Source organism: Oncorhynchus mykiss, chromosome 4, assembly GCF_057628025.1.
Source record: "Oncorhynchus mykiss isolate SJ-2025 chromosome 4, ASM5762802v1, whole genome shotgun sequence".
Taxonomy (NCBI): domain Eukaryota; kingdom Metazoa; phylum Chordata; class Actinopteri; order Salmoniformes; family Salmonidae; genus Oncorhynchus; species Oncorhynchus mykiss.
The window spans coordinates 60730115-60754221 of NC_143025.1; the positions used below are offsets into that span (position 1 = coordinate 60730115).

Here is a 24107-nt window from a genome sequence, read left to right on the forward strand (position 1 = left end):
TGTGGTTATTATTCCTTTATTAACCTACATTAAATTACTTTTATACCGGCCCAGTAAGGGGAATCGAACAGAACCTCGGATATAAATGTTTCGTTATTCGTAAAAATCGCTACATACATACATGCCATTATGCACAGAACTAGATGAAAACGAGTTCCCTTTTTAAAGTAGAAGATCGTGCAAAACCTGTTTAATGACTTCCTGTATCTAATTCGGTTCAGGGTTTTACGTTGGATCACAAAGCAAAAAATGGAAACAAATAACTCTGAAGAGAATATCTTGCAAACACAGTCTGGACAATTTCGTTCATATCGAAAGTAAAAAGGGCTTTTTCGAGTTAGGCAAAGGCCTACAACAAATATATATATGTTTTGTGATGTTTTCCTTACATTTCCTAATTGAAAAGCATGCACTCCAAAAGACCAATTAATTAAAGACCAATTAAGCTAGAACAAAAATATATTCTCAGTTCTCAATAACAATATTTGCTAAAACATCAAATTACTTATAGTCAATATAAACCAATTTTTTAAAAATGTCTCACTCTGTTTTTCACAGAGCAGCATTGCTTATCAATTCACAAAGAAACCCCAAATATAGAATTGAGTGCAGCTGTGGATCTTTAGGGGTTTGCACATGCAGAATAGAACAGAGAGGGGATGTTGTGGCAGTGGTGGATGGAGAGCTGTGGACGTTTTTGTTTCTATTCAGCTGTCAGTTGGGTCAGCTCATCCCAGAGTAAGGATGAGGAGTAAGTATCTCTGGGGTTTTGTAAAGGCTGTCACTTGGCTCTTTTGTGACCCTTGTTGGACACGTTGTATCCCATATGGGCAGCTGGCCTCGTGAAGGGGATCGCTAATAAAACTCAACTTGTTCTGCTTTCAAACATGCCATTGTTTCCTCCCAATGGGAAAAAAATCATTACAAATTCATGCGGTATCCTTTCTGAGCAAAGACACCCCATTCACATATTATAACAGGGAGGTCTTATCCTGAGGTTTTTCTGTGCAACCCCTCACGCGTTCTCTCTATTTCTCACTCCATTTCGCCCCGCTCTATTTCTCATACTCTCTCTAAATATTTGAAACCAGTTTTACAAATACTTTGCTCAAAAAAATATCTGTACTCACTCTAGTCATCTAAAACACGGGTCAGTGGACACCTGTACTCACCATGTACTTCAAGCAAATGTTGAAGTGATAAATAATAAACTATAACGTTACTCGCATTCCTTATTGGGTCAATCAGCAACTGAGCGTCAAACAACTTTCTCACCACAAGATGGCAGTATATACCTTGATGAAGAAGGATCTGTATTATCCTGGACAGCCCATAACAGCTCCCAGTTCCAAAATCACAAATGGTTTATAATTTAAGCAGTTTATAACTTGTTTATTCTGCATTGAGCATTTTAGACAAATGTTTTTTATGTTCAGTTAGTGTTACAAGGCATGTGTAGGTATTTAATCAACGAGATGATTTTAATAGAAAATGCGTCATATCTATATAAATCCATTTATGTTTAGAGGTTAAGATTTTGAATATTAATTGATTAGTTGCATAGACAAATAATGGTTCCACTAGGGTGTCTCTGTCAAAAGCTAATTTTGCTGAACAATCACCTTATTCAGACCAGGGCAGGCAGCAAGGGCACGTGGGACAGCAGTGAAGTGAGTGGTTTGTCCACAGAGCGGAGCAGTTGGGCTACGAACGTTTTTGGATGAGGACACGAACGTTCTCATTTACTAGCGATATTGTAACCTGCTTGAGGTCATGGTGGGGGGTAATAGTGACATGCAGTAACAACCTCTGTATGTGAATTTGTGTCTTTCAGAGCGGTTGGCGTTTTTTATCAACTTGCTTCTATCACTTTCTAGCACATCCGGCTGGTTTACGGAGCAGTTTACAGAATGGTTAGCTGCTCCCGAGTGGCTTCAGCGTCAGGTGTCACTACCGTTCCTGGTTCGAATCCAGGCTGTATCACATCTGGCCGTGATTGGCAGTCACATAGTGGGTGCACAATTGGCCCAGGTTTGGCTGGGGTAGGCTGTCATTGTAAATATGAATGTGTTATTGGCTGAATTGCCTAGTTAAATAAAGGTTTAAAAAAAACAAGCCAGCTAGCTTTGTGGCCATGGACTGTGCACCTTCCATTGTTTAGCTAGCTGGTTGATGTTTTCCTTTGGAAACCAGGGCAGATGAAGGAAACATTCCACAAATGCCGTTGATATCTATACTGAATGAAGCCGTTAAGGGACCTCATGGGCACCTTTAACTTTTTCACTTAATTTAAGGAGGGAATTTACCTGTTTTGTGCAACTTATTTACATTTAAGGAACTTTAAGGGAGAAGATAAGTGGAAAATGTACCTGTGGTGTTTCATGCAACCGGGCCCTGATCCTCTGGAAGGAGCATTATGAGTCATCATCCAACCCCTCCTGGACAATGGCTACACCCCCCATGTTTACTCAGTGCCCTCTCCACCTCTGTCATACCCACAGCACGGTGGCGCTCTGGAAGTCTTGTCTACTTGTCTAAGCGTGGCCTCGCTTGGCTGCTTGTCGCCCACACACTCTCAAGAGCTCTTCACTAGGGATCCGACCGACGCTGCAGTCCAAGCACACAGCCAAACTGGGGGTGGGTGTCCCAAACGGCACCTCTATAGTGCACAATTTTTTTACCAGGGCCCATAGGGAATGGTGTGTCATTTGGGACATACCCTATGGGTAGAATGCATGTGTACGCTACTTGGCTTCTCAACCACAGCTGTCCTTGGGGTAACGTGATGCGAAAGTGACAATGTCTGTGGTAAACAAAACCAAGAAAAGTATGCATTTTGACTATTGTATGGAGCGAGACATTGTGGCGTAGTCTTGACCTCGGACCTGAGCGATGGAGGGATTGTATAATATAATGTTTACATACCCTTCATTACTCCTCTCATATGTATATGTATATACTGTACTCTATATCATCTACTGCATCTTTATGTAATACATGTATCACTAGCCACTTCAAACTATGCCACTTTGTTTACATACCCTACATTACTCATCTCATATGTATATACTGTACTCGATACCATCTACTGCATCTTGCCTATGCCGTTCTGTACCATCCCTCATTCATATATCTTTATGTACATATTCTTTATCCCTTTACACTTGTGTGTATAAGGTAGTCGTTTTGGAATTGTTAGGTTAGATTACTCGTTGGTTATTACTGCATTGTCGGAACTAGAAGCACAAGCATTTCGCTACACTCGCATTAACATCTGCTAACCATGTGTATGTGACTAATACATTTGATTTGATTTGATTGTGCAAGGGAGGAGCAGCTGAACTCAGTAACACAACCTAACAGAGCCAGGCTTTTATTGTGGATTAAATATACCCAGATGTAGGACCCCTTGTTCATCATGTTCAACACAAAATGTTCTCTTAAAGTATTGTTTCTTTCTTTTTTTGACATGGTGTAGGGAAATATATCCTGTTAAATACATGATGCAACAAAACTCAATGACGTTGGATCAACTTTTTTGTTGTTGCATGCACTGAAAATCTACTTTGTTCATAGATTCCATAGATTCGTCTGTGTTGTGTGTTATGGTGTCCATCGGGACACACTGGGAGAGTACTGAGGGTCAGAGGTCGACGATCACTCTTCCCCATCCCCCACCCCGGCTATAGTGTGAGTCTTTAACGGCAGCCCCATCTTCCCCTGGCTGGGAGATGGAAGCTGGGCTGGCCAGGACAGGAGCCAGGTGGTCTGGATCCCTCCTGTGAGTGGTTTGAGTGGCTGCCTTTCCAAGAGCCCCGGGAGCACAGCTGCTTGTCCCATTGCTCTTCACAAGAGCAGGGGATTAAATGGAGAAGAGAGAGAATGAGGGACAGAGAGAGAGAGAGAGAGAGAGAGAGAGAGAGAGAGAGAGAGAGTGTGTGTGTGTGTGTAAGAAGTAGAAATTGAAAAACTGGAAATCTAAGGGAGAGGGTAAATAGTAGTCCAATGCCACACAGACGTGCACCAGGTTTGTGAGAATGGATGGGTTTCACAAAATAGCATTTTCGAAATTTGAGTTGAAATATGAATTCAAATAGGAACATAATATACATTTTCACCTCAGCTCAATTGTGGTATGAGCACCCTTTACCTGGTATAAAAGGTTTTCTTATAGTGAGGAAGTAACTGCAGAAAAACCTGGGCCAAATGTACTAGTTTTCCTACAGCTTCAATGTTAGGAACTCTAATGATAATACGTAGGGAGTCACACAAGGGACAACACATAGAGGGGAATGGCCCTGACAACAACAACAAAAAGGATCTTAGGATGCAATTAACCACATAGAGGTCAGAGTCTATTTGCCAAGGGTTCTATTGGGAGATCCTCCATATAACATAAGAACTAAAATCATTACAGCCTATAGAGTGTTAATGATGTCTCTCACAGGAGGGATAAACTGTCGGGAACTGTTCTGCCAGGTGGGTGGAAATCCACTGTAACTGTCTTTTCACACCATAATGACGGTGTCTCCGTAACACAAAAGAGAACACACAACGTGATTAGTCTCATAATATCAATGCCTCATTTCAAATACTGCATTTTTCCTGAGGGCAATCTTCTTTGGTTATCTGGGACAGGGATATGGGTGATTTAGATGAAAATGCAATCACTCTCCTGAGTGTTTACGTGGTTTGCTAAATGAATTGTGACGTGCACTTCTAAAGAATTGGCCAGAGAAAATCAATTTAATTGAGATACCAACACTGCAAAGTGCCACTTGTCATAATACTCGCTGTTGGACACTTTGTGGCTGTGCTTTTTATTACAGTGTATTAGATCAAGCGGCAGAAAGTCATATTACACCTGAATAACCTGACTGAAATAGTGATAATATCCATCATATTATATATTACATTATATTCAACATGATAGAATTATTATATCATCAGCATATAAAGTTGTACTATGCTCATAAGGCATAAGGTATATTCTTCAAGAATCAATGGGTATATCCTACACTGAACAAAAATATAAACACAACATGTGAAGTATTGATCCCATGTTTCATGAGCTGAAATAAAAAAAAGCACAAAAAGCTTATTTCTCACAAATTTTGTGCACAAATTTGTTTACATCCCTGTTAGTGAGCATTTCTCCTTTGCCAAGATAATCCATCCACCTGACAGGTGTGGCATATCAAGAAGCTGATTAAACGGCATAGCCATTACACAGGTGCACCTTGTGTTGGGGACAATAGAAGGCCACTCTAAAATGTGCAGTTTTGTCACACAACACAGATGTCTAAAGTTTTGACGGAGCGTGCAATTGGCATGCTGACTGCAGGAATGTACACCAGTGCTGTTGCCAGAGAATATGAATGTGCATTCCTCTACCATAAGCTGTCTCCAACGTCATTCTTATGCTCTACAAGGCCCACCCATGCCTGCACCCCTGCCCAGTCACGTGGAATCCATAGATTAGGGCCTAATGAATTTATTTCAATTGACTGATATATTCTTTATATGAAACGTAACTCAGTAAAATCTTTGAAATTGTTGCATGTTGCTTTTATATTTATGTTCAGTGTACATATCATTACCACATAACAGAAGTACATCTTTACAGACTGTTCTCATGCTCCTCACAGTATGCTATGGGCTACGGCTCAGCTGTGTGAGGCTGTAGTGTACAGCCGTCACATTACACCCTGCATCTGCAAACTCTAAATTGGCCAGAATGATACAATGACTCACATCAAAGGCACAATCACAGTTCATTTGAAGTGCATGCACAATGCACCAGGGCAAGGATCAGCCATGTCCAGCGAAGTGGTCTTCTTCCCAGAATACAAACATCTTCCTTGTTCTTGGTGGATGTCTTTGCATATTCATGCCTTTCCAAGTGGCCCTTTAATTATAGACTGCAGATTCATATTCATTGGATCTTTGTTTTGTACAGATGTTTTCTAGCCACATGTGCAGGAATAAGAATGGGTAAATATTTCACCACGGTAGCTCTCAATTTGTTTTGGCAATGGGGGAAAGAATCACAATAGAACATGTTTATACAGTATATACACACATATACGTTTATATTTGTTATAATATAAACAATTTATTGGCTTAACAAGGACATTGAAGGTGGTATAGAATACATTAAATATCCACATTCCCTATCAAACCAGTATTGATGCTTTGCCTCAAGGTGTCAAAAAATTAAAAAAAAGACTAAACATAGGCTATCAAAAGAGCTGTTGTACATTTGTGCTGGGATGTCTGGTATCCAGCATCGAGGAGAGAGATATATGGAGAAATACCCAGAACTGGAAATGCATATTGATGTGTGTGCTCTTTAGGTGATTGGACCTGATATTGATTTGTGTTTCATAGAAACACCTGAGAAAGATGGCCTTGTGATAGGCTATATAGCTGCAGTATAGGCGTATATGGGCTATAGGCCTATCGTCATCATTATCGTCATTGGTACAACTCGTCTAACAGCTAACTAGGCTATTTGGTGATTGCTGGTGCAATCCAAAAACAATATCCTATAACATTCATTTTTCTTGAGATCACAGGTGGATGACATTGTTTTATATGGATGAATAACAAATGGGTCGTCCACTCTTCCTGTGCCTTTTGAGAAGTGTAACTTGGTAAAAAAAAAAAAAAAACACATCTGCAGTAAGTGACTTTTAAGTGCTAAATAAAGTAACTGTGTTGACCGTCACAAGTTAAGGTTAAGTTTAGGCATTAACTCAGACTTCTTAAGGTTAGGGTTAAGGTTTGGGATAGAATTAAAAAACAAAAATATAAACAAATAAAAATAAACTACTTTCTATCGCTGGATTCCAACGTGCAACCTTTGGAATCAGAGGATCCTTACTCCTGTTCGTCCTTCCCGTTCCACAACGCCCTAGAAAAAAAACGAAACCTACTTGAAGGTAACAGTGCTCATTGTTGCCCCTAGTGGACGGTTTCCATGACATCTCCCGATGTCCTCAGACATGTATGGACGTCTAACACTGATTTGTTTAACGGGTAACCTGTCTGGCCATAAAAATAGTAGAACTAGCTCACCGCTTTTACGCGATGATTTCACTATTAGATGTGCAATGTCTCTTTGGTTTTTTTTTGTTTTATTAGGCCTAGATTCAATCCGATCAAGCGTTAACCTGCAATAGCACACACCCAGCATAGCGGATGTTTGGCGATGTCAGCGGTGGAACTGTGCTGGAGCCATCAAATCAGTGAGCAGCTGCTCTAGCGATCATTCTCGCTAAACCACACCTGCCCCACTCCTGTTAGACTTTCAGAAGAGAGTGTATGCTATAGAAAATTACGCTCAAATTGTAAAATCATTCAACAAAATAATGAGGATTCCTTTAATCCTAATCAAGGTGTAGATGACTTCTCACATTCCAGTGTTCAAACTTGGAAACAAGACTGCATGAGATTTATCTTAATCTTAATCTTAACTAATCATATGAAATAGCCGAAATAATAATCTTCAGAAATGACTTTGTCAAAGCAACAAAGTAACTAGGGCTTTACAATGATGGGGAAACTTTACAATGTGGAGATTAACTGAGTTCAAATCTTCCTAGAAGTGACACAGGGTTGACGGAGGGCACTTTAGCAAACCTTTGTTCATATAACAAATCTGATGAATTAAAATACCCTGTGGTCTATATTAAAAAGGACTTCAGTTAATATAAAAGGTTTCTAAAATAAAATATTGGTGCATGGTTTCTACTTAAAATGTCAAAAGGGACTCTTTTCGAGGAACAGACCCAAATAACTGAATAGACGAACGTGTCAGTCGCTTCCAAGATTTGTAATAACGACAATAAAACAAAGGACAGGATAATCTAAGGGGGGGGGGGGGGGTAAACCCGTTTACAAAAAGATTATGGCATTCGACCAATTCCACTTCCAAAATATAATTTTTTTTACATAAAAAAAAAGAGTTAAAACGCACAAAGAACATTAGCTTAGAACGGTAAAGTTTCCGTTTTGTTAATTGTTAATGCACGACATTTCTTGGTGGAGGTGTACATATAAATAGTTATATTTATTCTGATAGAATAAAGACCTCCCAACTATCTAAAGTTTTAAGCCTATGTACGATAATTGATTTGATCACATCGGCTGCTGATATCATCAAATCGCACTTTTAATAAATACACTTTAAATCCACACTTGGTCCAATGCTAAAGCCCCCATATAAGCATAATTTAATTTATAATATAAGAAACATGAATTAAAATACAAATAATACTGGAGTGGATGAGAGGGTCTTGACTGAGGAGGCTTGGCACACACGTTTATCACTTCATCTATGCTACTCATGAAAGAAGATTAAACAGTTTGGTGCAATAATCTGAAATTCACATTGGCGAAATCTAAATACAATAAAGCAATCAATTAAAGCCGCCCATGGGCCGAAAGCTTGAGAAAAAGCTGCTATCTACTTCTAATAATACGTCTATACTATTATTATTTGCTACAGTAGGATAGTAGTAATTATGCTGTCAGCACTTTATATAGTGAGTATACAGCCTATACAATTTTCTGGAAAAGATGGCACACAGTAGGCATCAATGGTGTCTATAATACAACTTTTTCATTCGCAATGCTTAAAATGCTCTTTACAAGTTACCGAAGTGCTTCCATTATATCAATAAAAATATGACAGGTTTGTGAAATAATACATTCATATGTCATAAGCTAAAACAATTCTCTATTATCCATCATTCTTTGGTGACAGGCTTGTCTACATTTGATTCCAAAGCAATGACTAGGCCTGACGTTTCATTTTGCCATGATGTTTCTTCCGAATGTCAACATTTTGATTAGTAGACTATACTTAATTCACCACTGTATCAACTAAATTCATATTCCAATTCTTGATTTATTAATTTAGGGGCTACCACTGCCCTCTCCAGACCACCAACGCGATTTTTCTCGTGCCTGCTCAAAAAGCTATTTTGATAGGGTTTATAGGCTAGCCTACCTCCAAGTTATAGCAACCGTGCACCTGCCGTGCAACATTAATATGTAAATGTGACTACTCTTTTGAAACATATTGCCATTATTTACAATTCTGTTAGACAGTGTCATCGGCAAACATAGCCTAGGCCCTCCGTTGAGCAAATACCCACAGCTTTTGGTGTAATTGAAATGAACTAATCGTTCATAAGACATTGCCCAAACAAAGAGAGCAGGCCTACAGGTTGATTGTAGTCATGGGGGGCCTTTTCCATCGTCCGGTGCACATGGAATGATGTTGCAACACGATTCGATGCCTTTGGTAGCTTGCCGCACTGGCGCGTAGCTTAATACAGCTGCCATTTGTCTTGCGAAGAGCTGGGATTCCACTTCTGTAAGTGTTTCGCCTGAGAAAGGAATATACCACAATTGTCCAACATTCTGAAACCGTCGAACAGTGTTTGCTACAAAAATACTCCAGTGAATAATTTCCACCCATCTTGTTTCTTTCTTGTTGCCCTCACCGTGACATGAAAGTTGAGATCATAGCTTTTCATTTTGTTGAATTGGGTTAACAAGCACGGACTCCACACAAGCTCATTTGCTTCACTTACATCTCCGGTGCATTAGCAGGAACGGTTCAGGACCCGGGCCCTCACTCTAAGCGCAGAACCCCTTTACTGACCTCTCCAAATCTCTCTCATGTTATTGAGCCAGTGGTGGCGGAATGCATCAAGTGCCCCATTGACAGCAAATATGCCATCCCTCTACTCCAAGACGTTCGGGATCTTTTCAAATATAACCTCAAAAGAGTTGCTTGCGTTTTTTTGTATATTATCTCAAAATGTTCGATATGCAAGTAGGCTGTGCGTTTATGGGGGATAGAGAGGTGATGCAAAATTATAGAGCTAGTAAATAGCACAACGTTAACACAATTCAAAGATCATTCCGAATTCCCACTATAGTTAGTTACTGAAGGCTACAGTCACCTCAAGAGAATCGGTCATTGCTGGAAAGTCCAAACACAGGCCTCTATCATTGAGGGTCATTGTTCTGATTAGTGCTCGAGTGTCTCCTATCTTCTTTCCCAATCAAAATGTCTGTTTTGCTTTGCGCTATATTAATTATGGTGCAAATGTTGATCTGATTACAAGTGATACTGAATTTACTAGCTAGTGGAAAACAGTATGTAGTCTAAATGGAACATTACTTGGACTTGTTTCATAATATGAAACTCAACGAAAGTTATAGGCCTATAGATAGCCTATGGGGTATATTTCTATAATGATGTAGCCTAATAATGTAATAACACTAAAATACATTCCTATAGGCTACGATTTTGACCTATTATGGGTTTGTATATATAAATAAATGGTGTAACATATCAAGAAGAACCGTAATTATCCTATCGGGTTTCCATAGCTACACCAACGACTGGGTTATGGAACACTAATCTAGCATAACAATTTGAGTCTAATTTTACCGGTTGAATTAATATTGATCAAATTAACATTCATTCAAAAAAGTTACAGTAAATGAAAACATCAAGACAAAAACAAGTTACCTGCAATAAGCTGGAATTCAACAGACCCGAGCTGGAAAGATTCCCTTTTCATGCTATATACCAGCACAAGCGATAGTGGTACATAAAATGGAAAAACATTTTGTGAATATAGGCCTATGTATTTATGGTCCCGAGACATGCAAGTTTCAATAGAAAGACCGAAGTCATTATTGCTATTTTTGTTATCGAATGTTTCTCTGTGCAGTCATGATAATGGGAACGTGGTTGGAATGGAAGAAATTTGAGTGCAGTAGCCCATAACCATACCTTTTGAAAGGTCCCCAAGATTGAGCGGTTTGGTTATTTGCATGGGGCTACATCCAGGAAAAAGACCGAAAAGAGCCATCCACCACAATACAATTCGTTTATTATATGGCTCATTCAACAGATGCATTATGGAAAGCAGACAACTAAGATGTTATCCGATCTGAACATATTTTTACAAATGAGCATTATAGCCGATGCTACAATTGTGCTAGGCTGAAAACTTTGTTGTAGCCTAGGACTAACAAAAAATGAAAGAGCAAAATGGTATTCAAATTAAATTGTTGATAAATGACATTAGGCTATAGCCAATCAGAATTTTAAAAAGTGGTCTACAGAAAAATTGCCTAACCCTACATCTTGACTAAGCAAGATCGCCTATCAGACAGAATCAAGACAAGGCCATTTATCAAGAATATACGTTTTATATGATTTATGATTACCATACTTGGCCTAAAATCTGAAAAATTCACATTCACAAAACAATTATTTAATTATAAAAAAATTAATGTTGAAAATGCATGTGTGTGGGCTGCACAAATGTGACTGTGCTTCAGCACTTGTCATTTCCTGGTCTTGCCACCTCTTTCTGCCACAGGGATTTTAGCATATAGACTACCGCTATCTGCACGGATAAGAAATTATCAAGTATAATTCATTTAAAACAGATTGACAAAAGATAATTTCACGGAAATCAACTCACCTGTTGTCAAGTCAATACCTCTCAAACATTCGAGGTAGCCTAAAAATGATTTAGACAGTTTTATAGTAATTTAAGTCGCGAAATCACCGTATGGCCTATATTTTACCTTTTTAAAATGTTCAGATTAGCCTGCATGCGGCTCGCATAGCCTACCTCTGAAGCATTGGATGAGCAGGTGAACTCGTTTCTAACTGGGCACAGACGTCAGTTTAAAGACCGTTTTTGGTTGAACTGTCAACTTATTTTCATTCAATGTGAAATCAACAAAATGTCACCATGTCATTGGATTTAGGTTAAACGTTGGGTAAAAAAAAAATCGCTTATGTTGACAACTTTTCCACCTTCATTCAACGTCACACACATTGTTGTTTAAATGACATGGAAGCAACGTTGATTCAACCTGCCGTTGTCCGGTGTTCTACCAGAGATAAATTACCATTATAGATCAAAGTAAATGGCAACAATGAGTTATTAACTCAATTAGCATGCTATTGGTGATCCATCTTTTTGATTTTAAAATAGATAAGGACTTAATACACATTTAATTGTCTTTGATGAATCTCGTTCACATCAAGGACTGAACTTTGATTTGAATCCATGCCATCTTTGCGGTGTAGGACATTGTGCCATAGGCTACTCTATCCGTTCCCATATCCACAATTAAATAGGCCTAATTGGAAAGTACCAGGATGACTGGACAAGTAAGCAAAAGTGGAATTTGTTTGTCTTCCAATGAGTGACACATTAAACGCGATTAATAACATAGGGTTGGTTATTTTCACATCTAATAAAGTATTATTTTAAAATACTAATCCATTGTATTGTCTGATTACATTTTGTAAAGAAGCAAAAATAATATAATTTTTATGATCGTTATTGTATGGGGTAATGCAAGCCTACCAATTTGTCAATTGAAAAATATATATAATCACACCCTTAAATGCAGAATGTGACAGCTTGGATGGTGAAAGAAAGTCTTCATTGTGGTGCCTGATTCGGTCTCTGGTGTCTGTTCGAAGAGCTCTCGAGTTAAGAAAAAGGTTGCCATTTTATTTTTTGGCTGGAGCAACAGCTTTACCCGAATGCACCAAAACTATAGCCCATTGCCTCACTTGAAATCCGACCAAAGAATAAAAAAATATATACTTTTCGAATTAGTTCCATATCACATGTATTTATCAAATTGACGTTTAAACCATCTAAATGACATCTTGCTTATCTTAACTCAAAACTAAAATGTTCCTAAATTACCCGGTTAAAATGTCAATGCCCATTGTTGGCATGTTTGGCTCGTTGCTCCGCCCCTCGTGTTTGTCGTAAACCTGGCGCCTGGCTAGAGTCAAGACAAGATAAGAGCGCCCAAGGCTCCCCTCCTTCTCCAAGGCGATCCATTGGAAATCTCAGACGGACTCACAAGTACTCTTGTAGGTGTCCTGCAGCAGAGACACAACACTACCGTCGGACTTGTTCCGCGTTCAGCCAAATTCACCTGCGGGCTAAACCATGTCCTTGAGCCCAAAGCACTCAACTCCTTTCTCAGTGACAGATATTTTAAGCCCGATCGAGGAGACCTACAGAAAGTTTGGAGGCATGGACAGTACAGGGAACCTCGCGTCTTCGCTGGGCGCATACCGACAAACTCAGGTGTCTCAACCAGGCATCCAGCAGCACGCCATGTGCCATAACACCGGGGTGGGGAGCACCTATCACATGCCACACAGCGTCTCCCAATTTTCCAGTGCCATAGGAGGCTACTGTAATGGGAGCATCGGGAATATGGGAGACCTCCCGTCTTACCAAGACACAATGAGAAACGGCGCAGCAGCAACTGCATGGTATAGCGCAAACACCGAACCCCGCTACCCAACAAGTAAGTTGAACAAGTAGCCTTTGATGTTACTTTTAAATGCAATTCGTTTTGAATAACTTAAATGTAAACTACAACTTGAAATGGTGATTAATTGAATTGCGCACCACGATTAAATTCAAATAATTTAAAACTAAACCGGTATCTAATATGCATTTATTTAACTGTGCCATTGAAGTTTCTAGATTCATGGGGGCTACCACAGGGATGAACATGACCGGGATGGGGACATTGGCAGGGATGGATGCCACCAAATCCATGGTCACCTTACACTCTGCGCCCAGGAGAAAACGACGGGTGCTCTTCTCTCAGGCCCAGGTGTACGAGCTGGAGAGGCGCTTTAAGCAGCAGAAATACCTGTCGGCACCCGAGAGAGAACACCTGGCAAGCATGATCCACCTGACACCGACCCAGGTAAAAATTTGGTTTCAGAACCACAGGTACAAAATGAAACGCCAGGCAAAGGACAAAGCGAACCAGCAGATTCAACAGGAGAACGGCAGTGTGTGCTCACAGCAACAGTCACCGAGGCGGGTAGCAGTCCCGGTTCTCGTGAAGGATGGCAAACCCTGCCAGAACGGGTCAAGCATAACGACGTCTGGGCAACAGCAGGTGCAGCAGCAGCAGAACGCGTCCGGTGGTGCGATGACGGCATCGGGAAGTGCGGTGGTTAATCACCATAATCAGCAGGTGAATAATCCGTTATCATCCGAAGAATTGGAGGAAATGTCCCCCAGTTCCCCTATCCTACACAGCCAGATAAACATGGCTCAGACAGACGCGGCTCTCCTCGAGTACACCAATAACATGGTCAGTTCAAACCTGCTTTATGGTAGAACTTGGTAAAAGGGAGAAACCTGCCATTTTATATTTTCATTCTGGAGAATACATCAAGTGGATTTTAAGACGAATAAAAACATCGGGAAGGACAGTCAGTGATCGTTGGTGACATAGACAACAGAAGCACCATACTTCCTTGACATTTGAGAGGTGCATAGACCACCTATTTTTAAGAAAGTCGACCGTGCGTGTTTTACTTTTGAAGAGTTTTTGATAAAAAAATGAGACTCCAAGCACTCGGTGACGGTGTGAAGGGAGTGAAGTTTTATTTGTTGGAATTAAATTCTTTAAGGACACATTGAGGGTATCAGGCCAAAGTATTGTAATATTTCGATGAATGAACCTGAACTGTATATATAGTTAACACATTTCATGTGACAGTGATTGTTTTTAAACGAAATATTTGTTCGTTCATTTTTTGTAAATTACAAATGTGATGGCTGCATAGCATACATATATACAAATCACAATCCAGTTGAACTAACAATAAATTGCTTGACATGTAAGCATATCTGCTTATTCATGTGGCACATGCGGATGTAACAAAGTTGACGTGTAGGTTATAGCGCAATTTTGATTAAGACGTTGGCCTAATGCAATCACATTTGTTATTAGTCCTCATCACCCAATTATTGAACGAAAGAGTCAAAATATAATTTCCAATATTTCTTACCGTTACAAGCAGGCCTGGTTAAGTAAACAAATATTTAAGCACGTAGTGTATAGCATGATAAAGTCCCAAAATGCAAGACTATTTGCAGGAAATTTAAAATTGGACCGTGACTGATTTGGCCAAACAATGGAAAACGAAGATGAAAGGCGAGAATTTTCAAACTACTGTAATAACTGGAGCTCAATTGTTGTTTCACATTTTCAATAAATATAATTTGTTAATCGTGGGCTCTTTGATTTGAACATTTGAAATATAAGCACGCAAAAATGCTAACTATTAGTGATACATTTGCCTAGTTTATAATAATAATAATAATAAGGTCCCATTAAATAAAGGGGCACTGAATGGCCTATTATGTATATTTATTTAATATAAAATAAATTAAATCTATTTAAAGGACCATAAAGTTACTTATGTACCTGTGAAACTGGGAGAGACTGATTTATTAAAACCGGTAGGAAATGAGATACGGTTTCTGATTAGGCTATGTAGCAAACAAAGCCTCTATGCAACTGCTATGGAGCTGTCAATCCAATACATTTTGAATTGACAAAAAAAACAAAAACATTCGAAAATAATTAAACCATTGTCCAAAGACTTGCTATGTTTATGATTTAGGAATATTTAGTTTACATTTTTCAATGAATGCTTCACATCAGAAAGCTTATGGCGATTGTGAGGATTGGTAGGAGGAATATGATTTGAAAATGTAAGGTATATGTGATGCAAATAGCTGAATCGTTTAATTTGGCTATATTTATGAACATTTGAAATAAAATATTAATCTAAATTAGGGTCAATATCAACTTTACAAACAAACTGACAATGACACAATTGTCTTGACTCACTTGTATTTCACAAGTTTTACAGGCATTATTCTTAAAAATTCAGTACATAAGAACATTTTCAGAATTATTAAAAGAAAACAAGTAAAACAGCCTGAAAGACAAATATAGCGAGAGAAAAAAAAAAATCATATTCGCCTTCTGCCCATCTAAGTCTAAATTTAACTCCAATTGTATCTTCTTGCTGGGGGTGGCAAGGGGTAATTCCGTCCAGTGCTGTATCCCTGTAAAACACAGAAAGGACCAAACCGGTCAGAAGGGCTGCACAATAAACAAAGCATAAAGGGCAAAGACGGCAGCCACTAGTGCAGTATAGTATGTGTAAATTATCTGGAGGTGTCCTCCTCGTCAGGTGGATATGGTCAAAGTCAAGTCATTACCGGTTGTCCTCCACGGTCGTCTCTGCGGTCTCCTCTACGGTCATCCTGACCACGCTGTTGGTGGTAGCCACTCTGACCCTGCCCCCCTCCATGGCCTCCTCTCTGCATGTTCTGCTGGTAGGCAGCTCCCTGGGACTGCATCGACCGGTCCCAGCCGTGCCCACCACTACCACTATACTGCTGCCTGCGGGGGAACAAACATTAAAATTGTCGTTTTGGATTTTACATTTATGGACTGTATGCCTACATTTGCAATTCGGTTCTTAACTGCCATGTTGTAGAAGATTACTAAAACTACATCACTGCCAATTTGCCTTTGATTCTAAAACAATGCAGATTAGTTAAACACGAAGTTAAAACATCTAGCTAATGACTAGGGCCGGAATGATACCAGTATCGCAATATCTTTTCCATGGCGAATATTAAAACACGAAGCAGACTAAAATCTTTGGTCCTTTAGAAACCTGCTGTATGTAAAATATTGTGTTCCATAGTTTGGAAAAGAAATACGCGACTGGATGACAACATAACGTTAGTTTCCAACAAAAGTTCAATCCACTTCGTGTTTCCTTGTCGCGATCCTGGTATCGTCCCGGCCCTACCCAAATAAACAAATCAGAATTTGTATTGAATTCTAAAGAAAGTTCAGTCTTTCCTCCTAATTGACAGCTACAAAACACATTTGCCATGCTGGACAATTTGGGCTTTAGGCCCTCCCTGCATTTGTCCTACCCATTTAGTCTAAGTATGTCAGAGCACCTGATCAGGAGCAAAAATAAAATATGTTTCAAGTTCTATTGATGCAGCCTTCAAAATTGACCGTGGTGACCTAGCAACATCCCTGCTAATTGGTATAGACCTGGAGATTGAATTCATAAAAATAAAAAAATAAAAGGGCCACCCATGTCACATGATTGAAAGTATAAAAATATTAAATTAATGCCAGAGTATGAAATAAACCATACATTTACATGTGGCTTGAATCATGAACTGCATTCATCCCTGAAATGAGGACACCACATTTCCTGTGTGTGATGAGCACACAGTGGGTCTCCATGAATAACGCCTCAGCAATGTGTCCATCCATAAGCCAAGCCACCACATTAAGGTCTCATCTTATTCACTACAATTGGCCAAGGAAAAAAGTAGGAACCGTTGTCGAGGGGCCCATCCCTCATTATTGAACCATGTCACATTCTTCCCCAATGCCAGACTTAACAGAGCACTGGAATCTGTAATCCCTCCTCAAAGTTCCTTATGAGTTGCATTTCGGTCCCGTTCGTATAAGTAGTTAAAAGAAACCGTTTTCAATTCTCCCACTAATAACTAGTGACCTAAGGTGACGGAGAGCCACAATAGGCCTGGTAGGCCTGAAAATTTGAACCAAAGAAGCTGATTAGTCCTTCAAGAGGTCTGGAGCCAGAAACAATGGCGGGTCTGTGCGGACACAGTGGCTGTGGTGCAGAAATGTTACCGCTGGAGCAGTATTAGTGATGCCTCATTAAGTCGGCCAAACCTCAAGAGAAATTTGTTTAGCACTCCCAAATTGTTAATTCATCTCTAAGCCCCCCCATGGTGCAGCCCAGTGGGCTCAACTAATATAGGAAGGCCTGTCATCTACCTGGACATTAAGTGTGACTCCATAGTCACCACTAAACCACTGGAATATTCTCTACTAACCACATACAGTAACAGTCAAAAGTTCAGACACCTACTCATTCAAGGGGTTTTCTTTATACTTACCATTTTCTACAAAGTAGAATAATCGTGAATATATCAAAACTACAAAATAACAAATTTGGACTCATGTAGTAATCAAAAAAAAAAGAAGTGTTAAATAAATGAAAATATTTTATATTCTTCAAAATAGCCACCCTTTGCTGTCATGAGAGCTTTGCACACTCCTGGCATTCTCTCAACCAGCTTTTCCAACAGTCTGGAAGGAGTTACCACATATGCTGGCTGCTTTTCCGTCACTCTTCGGTCCAACTCATCCCAAACCATCTCAATTTGGATGAGGTCAGGTGATTGTGGAGGCCAGATCATCTGATGCAGCACTCCATCACTCTCCTTGGTCATTTGACCCAAAACACACCTCCAGGCTGTGTATAGGCTATTTAGCCTATACACAGCCTGGAGGTGTGTTTTGGGTCATTGTTCTGTTAAAAAATCAAAATGACAGTCCCACTAAGCGCAAACCAGATGGGATGGCATATTGCTGCAGAATGCTGTGGTAGCCATGCTGGTTAATTGTGCCTTGATTTCTAAGTAAATCACTGAGTGTGACCAGCAAAGCACCTCCTCCTCCATGCATCACAGTGGGAACCACACATGCGGATATCATTCATTCACCTACTGCGTCTCTCAAAGCCACGGCAGTTGGAACCAAAAATCTAATATTTGGACTCAGACCAAAAGGACAGATGTACACCGGTCTAATGTCCATTGCTCGTGTTTCTTGGCCCAAGCAAGTCGCTTCTTATTGGTGTCCTTTGGTAGTGGTTTCTTTGCAGCAATTCGACCATGAAGGCCTGATTCACAGTCTCCTCTGAACAGTCGATGTTGAGATGGGTCTGTTACTTGAACTCTGAAGCATTTATTTGGGCTGCAATGTCTGAGGCTGGTAACTAATGAACTTATCCTCTGGGTCTTCCTTTCCTGTTGCGGTCCTCATGAGAGCCAGTTTCATCATTGCGCTTGATGGTTTTTGCAACTGCACTTGAAGAAACTTTTAAAGTTGACTGACCTTCATATCTTAAAGTAATGGACTGTCATTTCTCTTTGCTTATTTGAGCTGTTCTTGCCATAATATGAACTTGGTCTTTTACCAAATAGGACTATCTTCTGTATACCACCCCTACCTTGATTGGCTCAAAACACACTGAGGAAAGAAATTCCAAATTAACTTTTAATAAGGCACACCTGTTAATTGAAATGCATTCCAGGTGACTACCCCATGAAGCTGGTTTTGAGAATGCCAAGTGTACAAAGCTGTCATTAAGGCAAAGGGTGGCTACTTTGAAGAATCTCAAATATCATTTTGATTTGTTTAACACTTTTTTGGTTACTACATGATTCCATGTGTTATTCCTAGTTGATGTCTTTATTATTCTACAATTTAGAAAATAGTAAAAACAAAAACCCTTGACTGAGTAGGTGTCCAAACTTTTGACTGGTACTGTATATTACACTAAACCTCATGTAATAATAAAAAAAAAGGTACTACCATGGTTAATTTCCTATGCTGCAGTGGGGGCTTTGGACAAATACTACAACATCCGTTCGTAAAGTGTTTATATAAATGCCACTGCAACAATCAATTACTTATCAGGCCCAGGATGAGAGGCCTTGCGAATACACGCCTATGTATTAAAAGCAGACAATGCCGTAGACTCACCTTGGATATTGCTGTACAGGGTTGAATGGGGGAGGTGCCCCTAGAAGACCCTGCTGCCTGGAATCTGTGACAAAAGAGAGACATTCAGAAAGTGGTTCTGGGGAACCAATTTCCCTAACACGCTACTAACCTATCGAGAGCAATACACCCTTTTAAAAACAGCAATACTTAAGGTGTACCTACCTAAGAATTTGGTACTGATGAGTTGCCATCAGTGTCATTTTTATACACCTCCGTACATATTGCATAGATAAAACCAGCTATGAGACTTCTCTGTTTAGTGAAAATGCTAGTTTGAAACAAAGTGAGATTCCAAGGAATCCATTCCAAAGCAATCCCTTCGAGTGAAAGTTAAATCTGTTGCACGCAATGTTTGCGAATCAAAACGGAAACTCAGGTTTAGCATACAACAGACTATGTAAAAATGTATTAAAAGTTAATTAACCCAGTTCACTTCAGCCTTAACCTCAATATGAAACCAATAGATTTCAACCTAAAAACTGATCAAAAGAAAGTCACAATGATAAAATTAAGCCCATTCAAGCACTAAACCACAATAGGATTTGAGGTGGGGGTAAAAAAAAATGCTGCATTTGCATTTCTTGTCTCCAGCCAAATGAAATAAGCATTCAGCGTGCAGCATTGTGGATGACTCAAGTACCCCTGGTTCCATCGCGGCGAGCCCCTTCACAAAGCCACACTTTTTAAAAAGTAGCGAGAGCGGCTTCTTCCAGATCCGCTGTTGCCAAGGCAATGACCAGCTGCAAGCCCTGGACTTGTTTGTTTATAGGGGCAGGCCTGGTGAGTGGCTGAGACGGGAGGAGAGGGGGCGGGGTGAAATGAAAAGAACTTCAGCAAAGGAAAGCCAGTCATTTACAAACCTGGATTGGAGGTTGGTGTTAAAAATGTTTGATAGGAGGGGATGGGATATGTGGAAATAAGCGTTTGGCCTGCTGGCACAGCACAACAAAAGTTTCACTTTGAGGCCAATGCTCAATGTTATGGAGAGAGAGTTTAATAATATGGTCTGAGATGACCAAGAGAATATGGACTGGTCAGTCTGACTTGCGGGGTGGAGTAAAATTGACCACAATAGATGTTTGTCAAGTGATTGAAAATTCTACAGATAAGAACTACGTACAATTGAAACAGACTAACAACGCATAACTGTTCATCCAAACAAAGTGATTAGGTTGCATCTGTGGACTTGTAAATCTTGACAGTTAATAATCTTGTGGACCAACAACCTTATTGCAGACCACCCACTCTGGCCCCAATTATACTCCGGTAACATTGTCATCCGTCTTCTGTCCTGATGACCGGCAAGTCAGTCAAAGGAGGAAATTACAATTAGGCGCCTGTCCTTCTCCTTAATTAACAATGATCTAAAACTCTAGAGCTCCAAGCCATGTGACACAAAAGACAACGAACGATTACGCCTAAAGTCCCCCAGTACACTTCACATTCCCTGTATTAACCCAAGGGATAACAACTAGCTCAAACCAACTCCCTTTTTCTTCCAACAGTTGGCAACGTTCTATGCCTAGACCTTTCGGCCTGAAATTAGAATCAACTGAATTCCATGAGAATGCCTTAAAAAAGTGCAACTTCTAATAATGCAGTGACAAAGTTGCTAGTACAATGTGACTGGACGTCAGAAGACTAATGGCCACCGGCGGTGTCTCTCCGTTGGGTCATTACACAGCAGCTGTTTTTATTAGGCCCAACAAAACCCCGCAGCATGTTTCAGAAGCAGCCGGTTGACACATCACCGCAGGAGGTAGTGGCACGCTGAAAGGGGAAGTTAACTTTGGTTTCAACCCTCTCCAGTCTACCACACATCCAATCAAATGGGATCGTCCCAGAAGGCTTTTATCAGAGGGGCCAGTGTGTCCAGAAGCACTCGACAATCTCATTACCACCCGCAGTCTCCCAGTGCAGCCAGCACCACTAATCAGCGACACAGGAGCCACCCCCAACCCAACACAAAAGGCCCCAACCTGACCAGGGTGATTACTGACAACCTAGTGGATCCTCCCTGAGAGAGACAGTTCACAGCAACAAAAGCCTTTGAGCGCTGAGCTCCCTACTGTCCCAGAGTTGTCACATTTGTAGTCTCGTCTCAATAACTTGTCTGGCTAATTGTGCTGTTGGGACCAATATCGTCTCACACCATATATAGACTAGTTAATCTGTGCATCTTTTTATAAATTGGTTGACTAAAACTGCTAGATTCTCTTATGGATGGAATGGGAATATACACACACACACAATTATTTGATGTAAAGTTCCCTCTGACTTAAAGCTGCAATGTCACTTTTGGGGCAATCTGACCAAATTCAAATATAAATGCAAGTTATGGATTTAATTCTCATTGAAAACAAGTTATAGATCGGTCACTCATTGAAAGTGTAAAAAAAAAGAGGCAGATCTGTTGTACGTGCTCCATTTCCATGTTTCCCGTTCTTCAGTTCAAATCGAGTCTTTTGTACACCAGCTTCAAACAGCAAAATTAAATGTAAAAAAAAAAAAATTGTTATTGAAAATATAATTTGTGCCGTTGGTTATTCGAGGCAAGTGTCAAAGGGACAGTACGCTAAAATTAAGCTGTTACATTTGTATTATTCCTGCAGTTTGGCGAATTGTATCGTCAGGACTAGAAGACCATGAATTTTAAAAATCCCACCGTTACATAAAGTGACAATTTGAAGAGAAACAGGCCCACAATCAGATGGGCCAGAGTATTAACCCTGATTGCCTTAATCAAAATAACTAATATAGAAAGAAAGAGGATGAAGTTCGGTCCTACGCTGCTAATTGGCAAGTTTACCATCAGGGATGAACAGCAGAGGCCAAGGGAGGCTGCCGCAATCCGAGGGAACCAAAAGCCTTATTTGCATCAAGTGCCACTGGAATAGCCTCTGCTCCCCCACAAGCTATCAGCAGCCAGATGAGATTATTCATCAACTTGCAAATGGGAACATCAAAGTCAAATTGGAGAACTGAGCCTGCGTCCCAAATGGCTCACTATTCCCTGTATAGCGTACTACTTTTGAGCAGAGCTCTGCTATCAGAGGAGCATGGGGCTGAGACCGGGGCCTGGGGACAACCAGGAGCCTCTGATTAGGGGCTAGGAGACCGAGAGAGAGAGAACGGCCCACTCCAGATTACGCCATTCCAACTCCCCAGTGTTGAACAAAAGGGCCATTTAATTGTATAATATATAGTTATTTTTATTCTTAGAAGAGGTACAATATGTCAGCCGAAGACAAAGGAAGTGAAATGTAGCAGCAAGTAAGAAAGGATGCAACAAAACGGCTTTTTGGATCTGAGATTACTGTCCATCTTTGCTAGCTTTTCTATCACCTATTCAGATAGTTACTACTCGACACCTGCATTGAACACGTAAAGACTTTTTTAAATGGGAGATGCAGCGATTGTGTTTGTCTAAGGCCTGACTGTGTGTGTGTGTGTGTGTGTGTAAGAGGACTTACGTGAGAAGTGACCACCACTGTGGGGGGGCCTGCTGTAGTTCCCCTGGTGGTAGTTGCCAGGGGGTGGAGCGTTGCTGTACTGCCCACCTCCCTGCTGCTGTCGGTTAATGCTGTGACTGAAAACATGCAGCGTAAGTCACAGATATTAAATAATTTGCTATAGGCTGTTCCATACACACTGTTCCTTAAGCCCCAGCTGCCAGTCAAATAGCTGACTACTAACCCTAATGTGGCCGGCTTCTTCATTGAGTAACACATCGGGTGCATCAGATGCCTACACATACATTTTTATATATTATAGCTGCTAATACTAACCATTTGCTGTCACAACACAAGCATACCAAACTCTGGGGGGGGGGGGGGGGGGGGGGACGAAAAATAAATAACTAATTTATGCCAGGTTTTCCTAATTACCAGTCTCTAAACACCTGCCCATTTGGCCCCATCAAGGCAAATAACTGTTTAAATTACAGAATTAAGGATTTGGTGGACAAAAAACATTTCTGAATACATCAGGTTTCTTTGGCAGCATGCATAATTCATTCCTGAACATGCTACAGTCCAGAATCAGCCAGATGTTCAATTACCCAAGTTCCTTAAAGGGGCATTCCGGGATTGGTACATCCATTCTTGGACTTTCCATGAGCTTGGTTCAACTGTATTTACTGTATAAACAACTTAACAGTAAACAAACAGCCTTCTGTGAAAGTCTGACTAAGTTAAAGAGCTTAGATATCATATATCAAAGGGTGACCATTGAAGGGATATCATACAAGTTGGTCTGGCTTGCAAGTCTAAAATGGTAAATACTGTCTAGTCTGAAGAGATGTGCACGTACCCCAGGGCCCTGAAGGCTGACTGGTCCAGATGGACCTGCTGCCGGTTGGAGTTGAAGCCCAGTTGGGGCCTCCAGTTACCCCTACCACGGTTACCCCTCTCCCAGTCTCCAGGCTTTAGCACCTTGGCAGGAATCCTGAGAGACAAGGAGACACTTTATTTTTCCACACAAAACAGTAACAGAATAGGAAACACCACACTGGTCATAAAGAGCTCCATGATCCACCAAAAAATGAAAAGACAATGAACACA

The 24107-nt window shown here is 40.3% G+C and overlaps 2 protein-coding genes across 2 annotated transcripts in view; one reads left to right on the plus strand and one right to left on the minus strand.

The window, feature by feature from the left end:
- Positions 1–12961: 12961 nt before the first annotated feature.
- nkx2.1c (transcription factor Nkx2.1c) lies at positions 12962–15862 on the plus strand. Its single transcript, NM_001124223.1, is given in 3 exon segments — positions 12962–13392; positions 13568–15265; positions 15416–15862. Coding segments are annotated over 2 exon segments (1035 nt in total). The 5' UTR covers positions 12962–13025; the 3' UTR covers positions 14236–15265; positions 15416–15862.
- The window catches only part of LOC110522080 (5'-3' exoribonuclease 2), a 30118-nt gene continuing 21747 nt past the window's right edge, over positions 15737–24107 (minus strand). Inside the window, exons 26-30 of the mRNA XM_021600166.3 lie at positions 23857–23991; positions 23019–23134; positions 19525–19588; positions 16128–16311; positions 15737–15971 (exon numbers count right to left, since the gene is read on the minus strand). Coding sequence (XP_021455841.3) covers positions 15909–15971; positions 16128–16311; positions 19525–19588; positions 23019–23134; positions 23857–23991 — 562 coding nt within the window. The 3' untranslated portion in view covers positions 15737–15908. The remainder of the gene's footprint in view (positions 15972–16127; positions 16312–19524; positions 19589–23018; positions 23135–23856; positions 23992–24107) is intronic.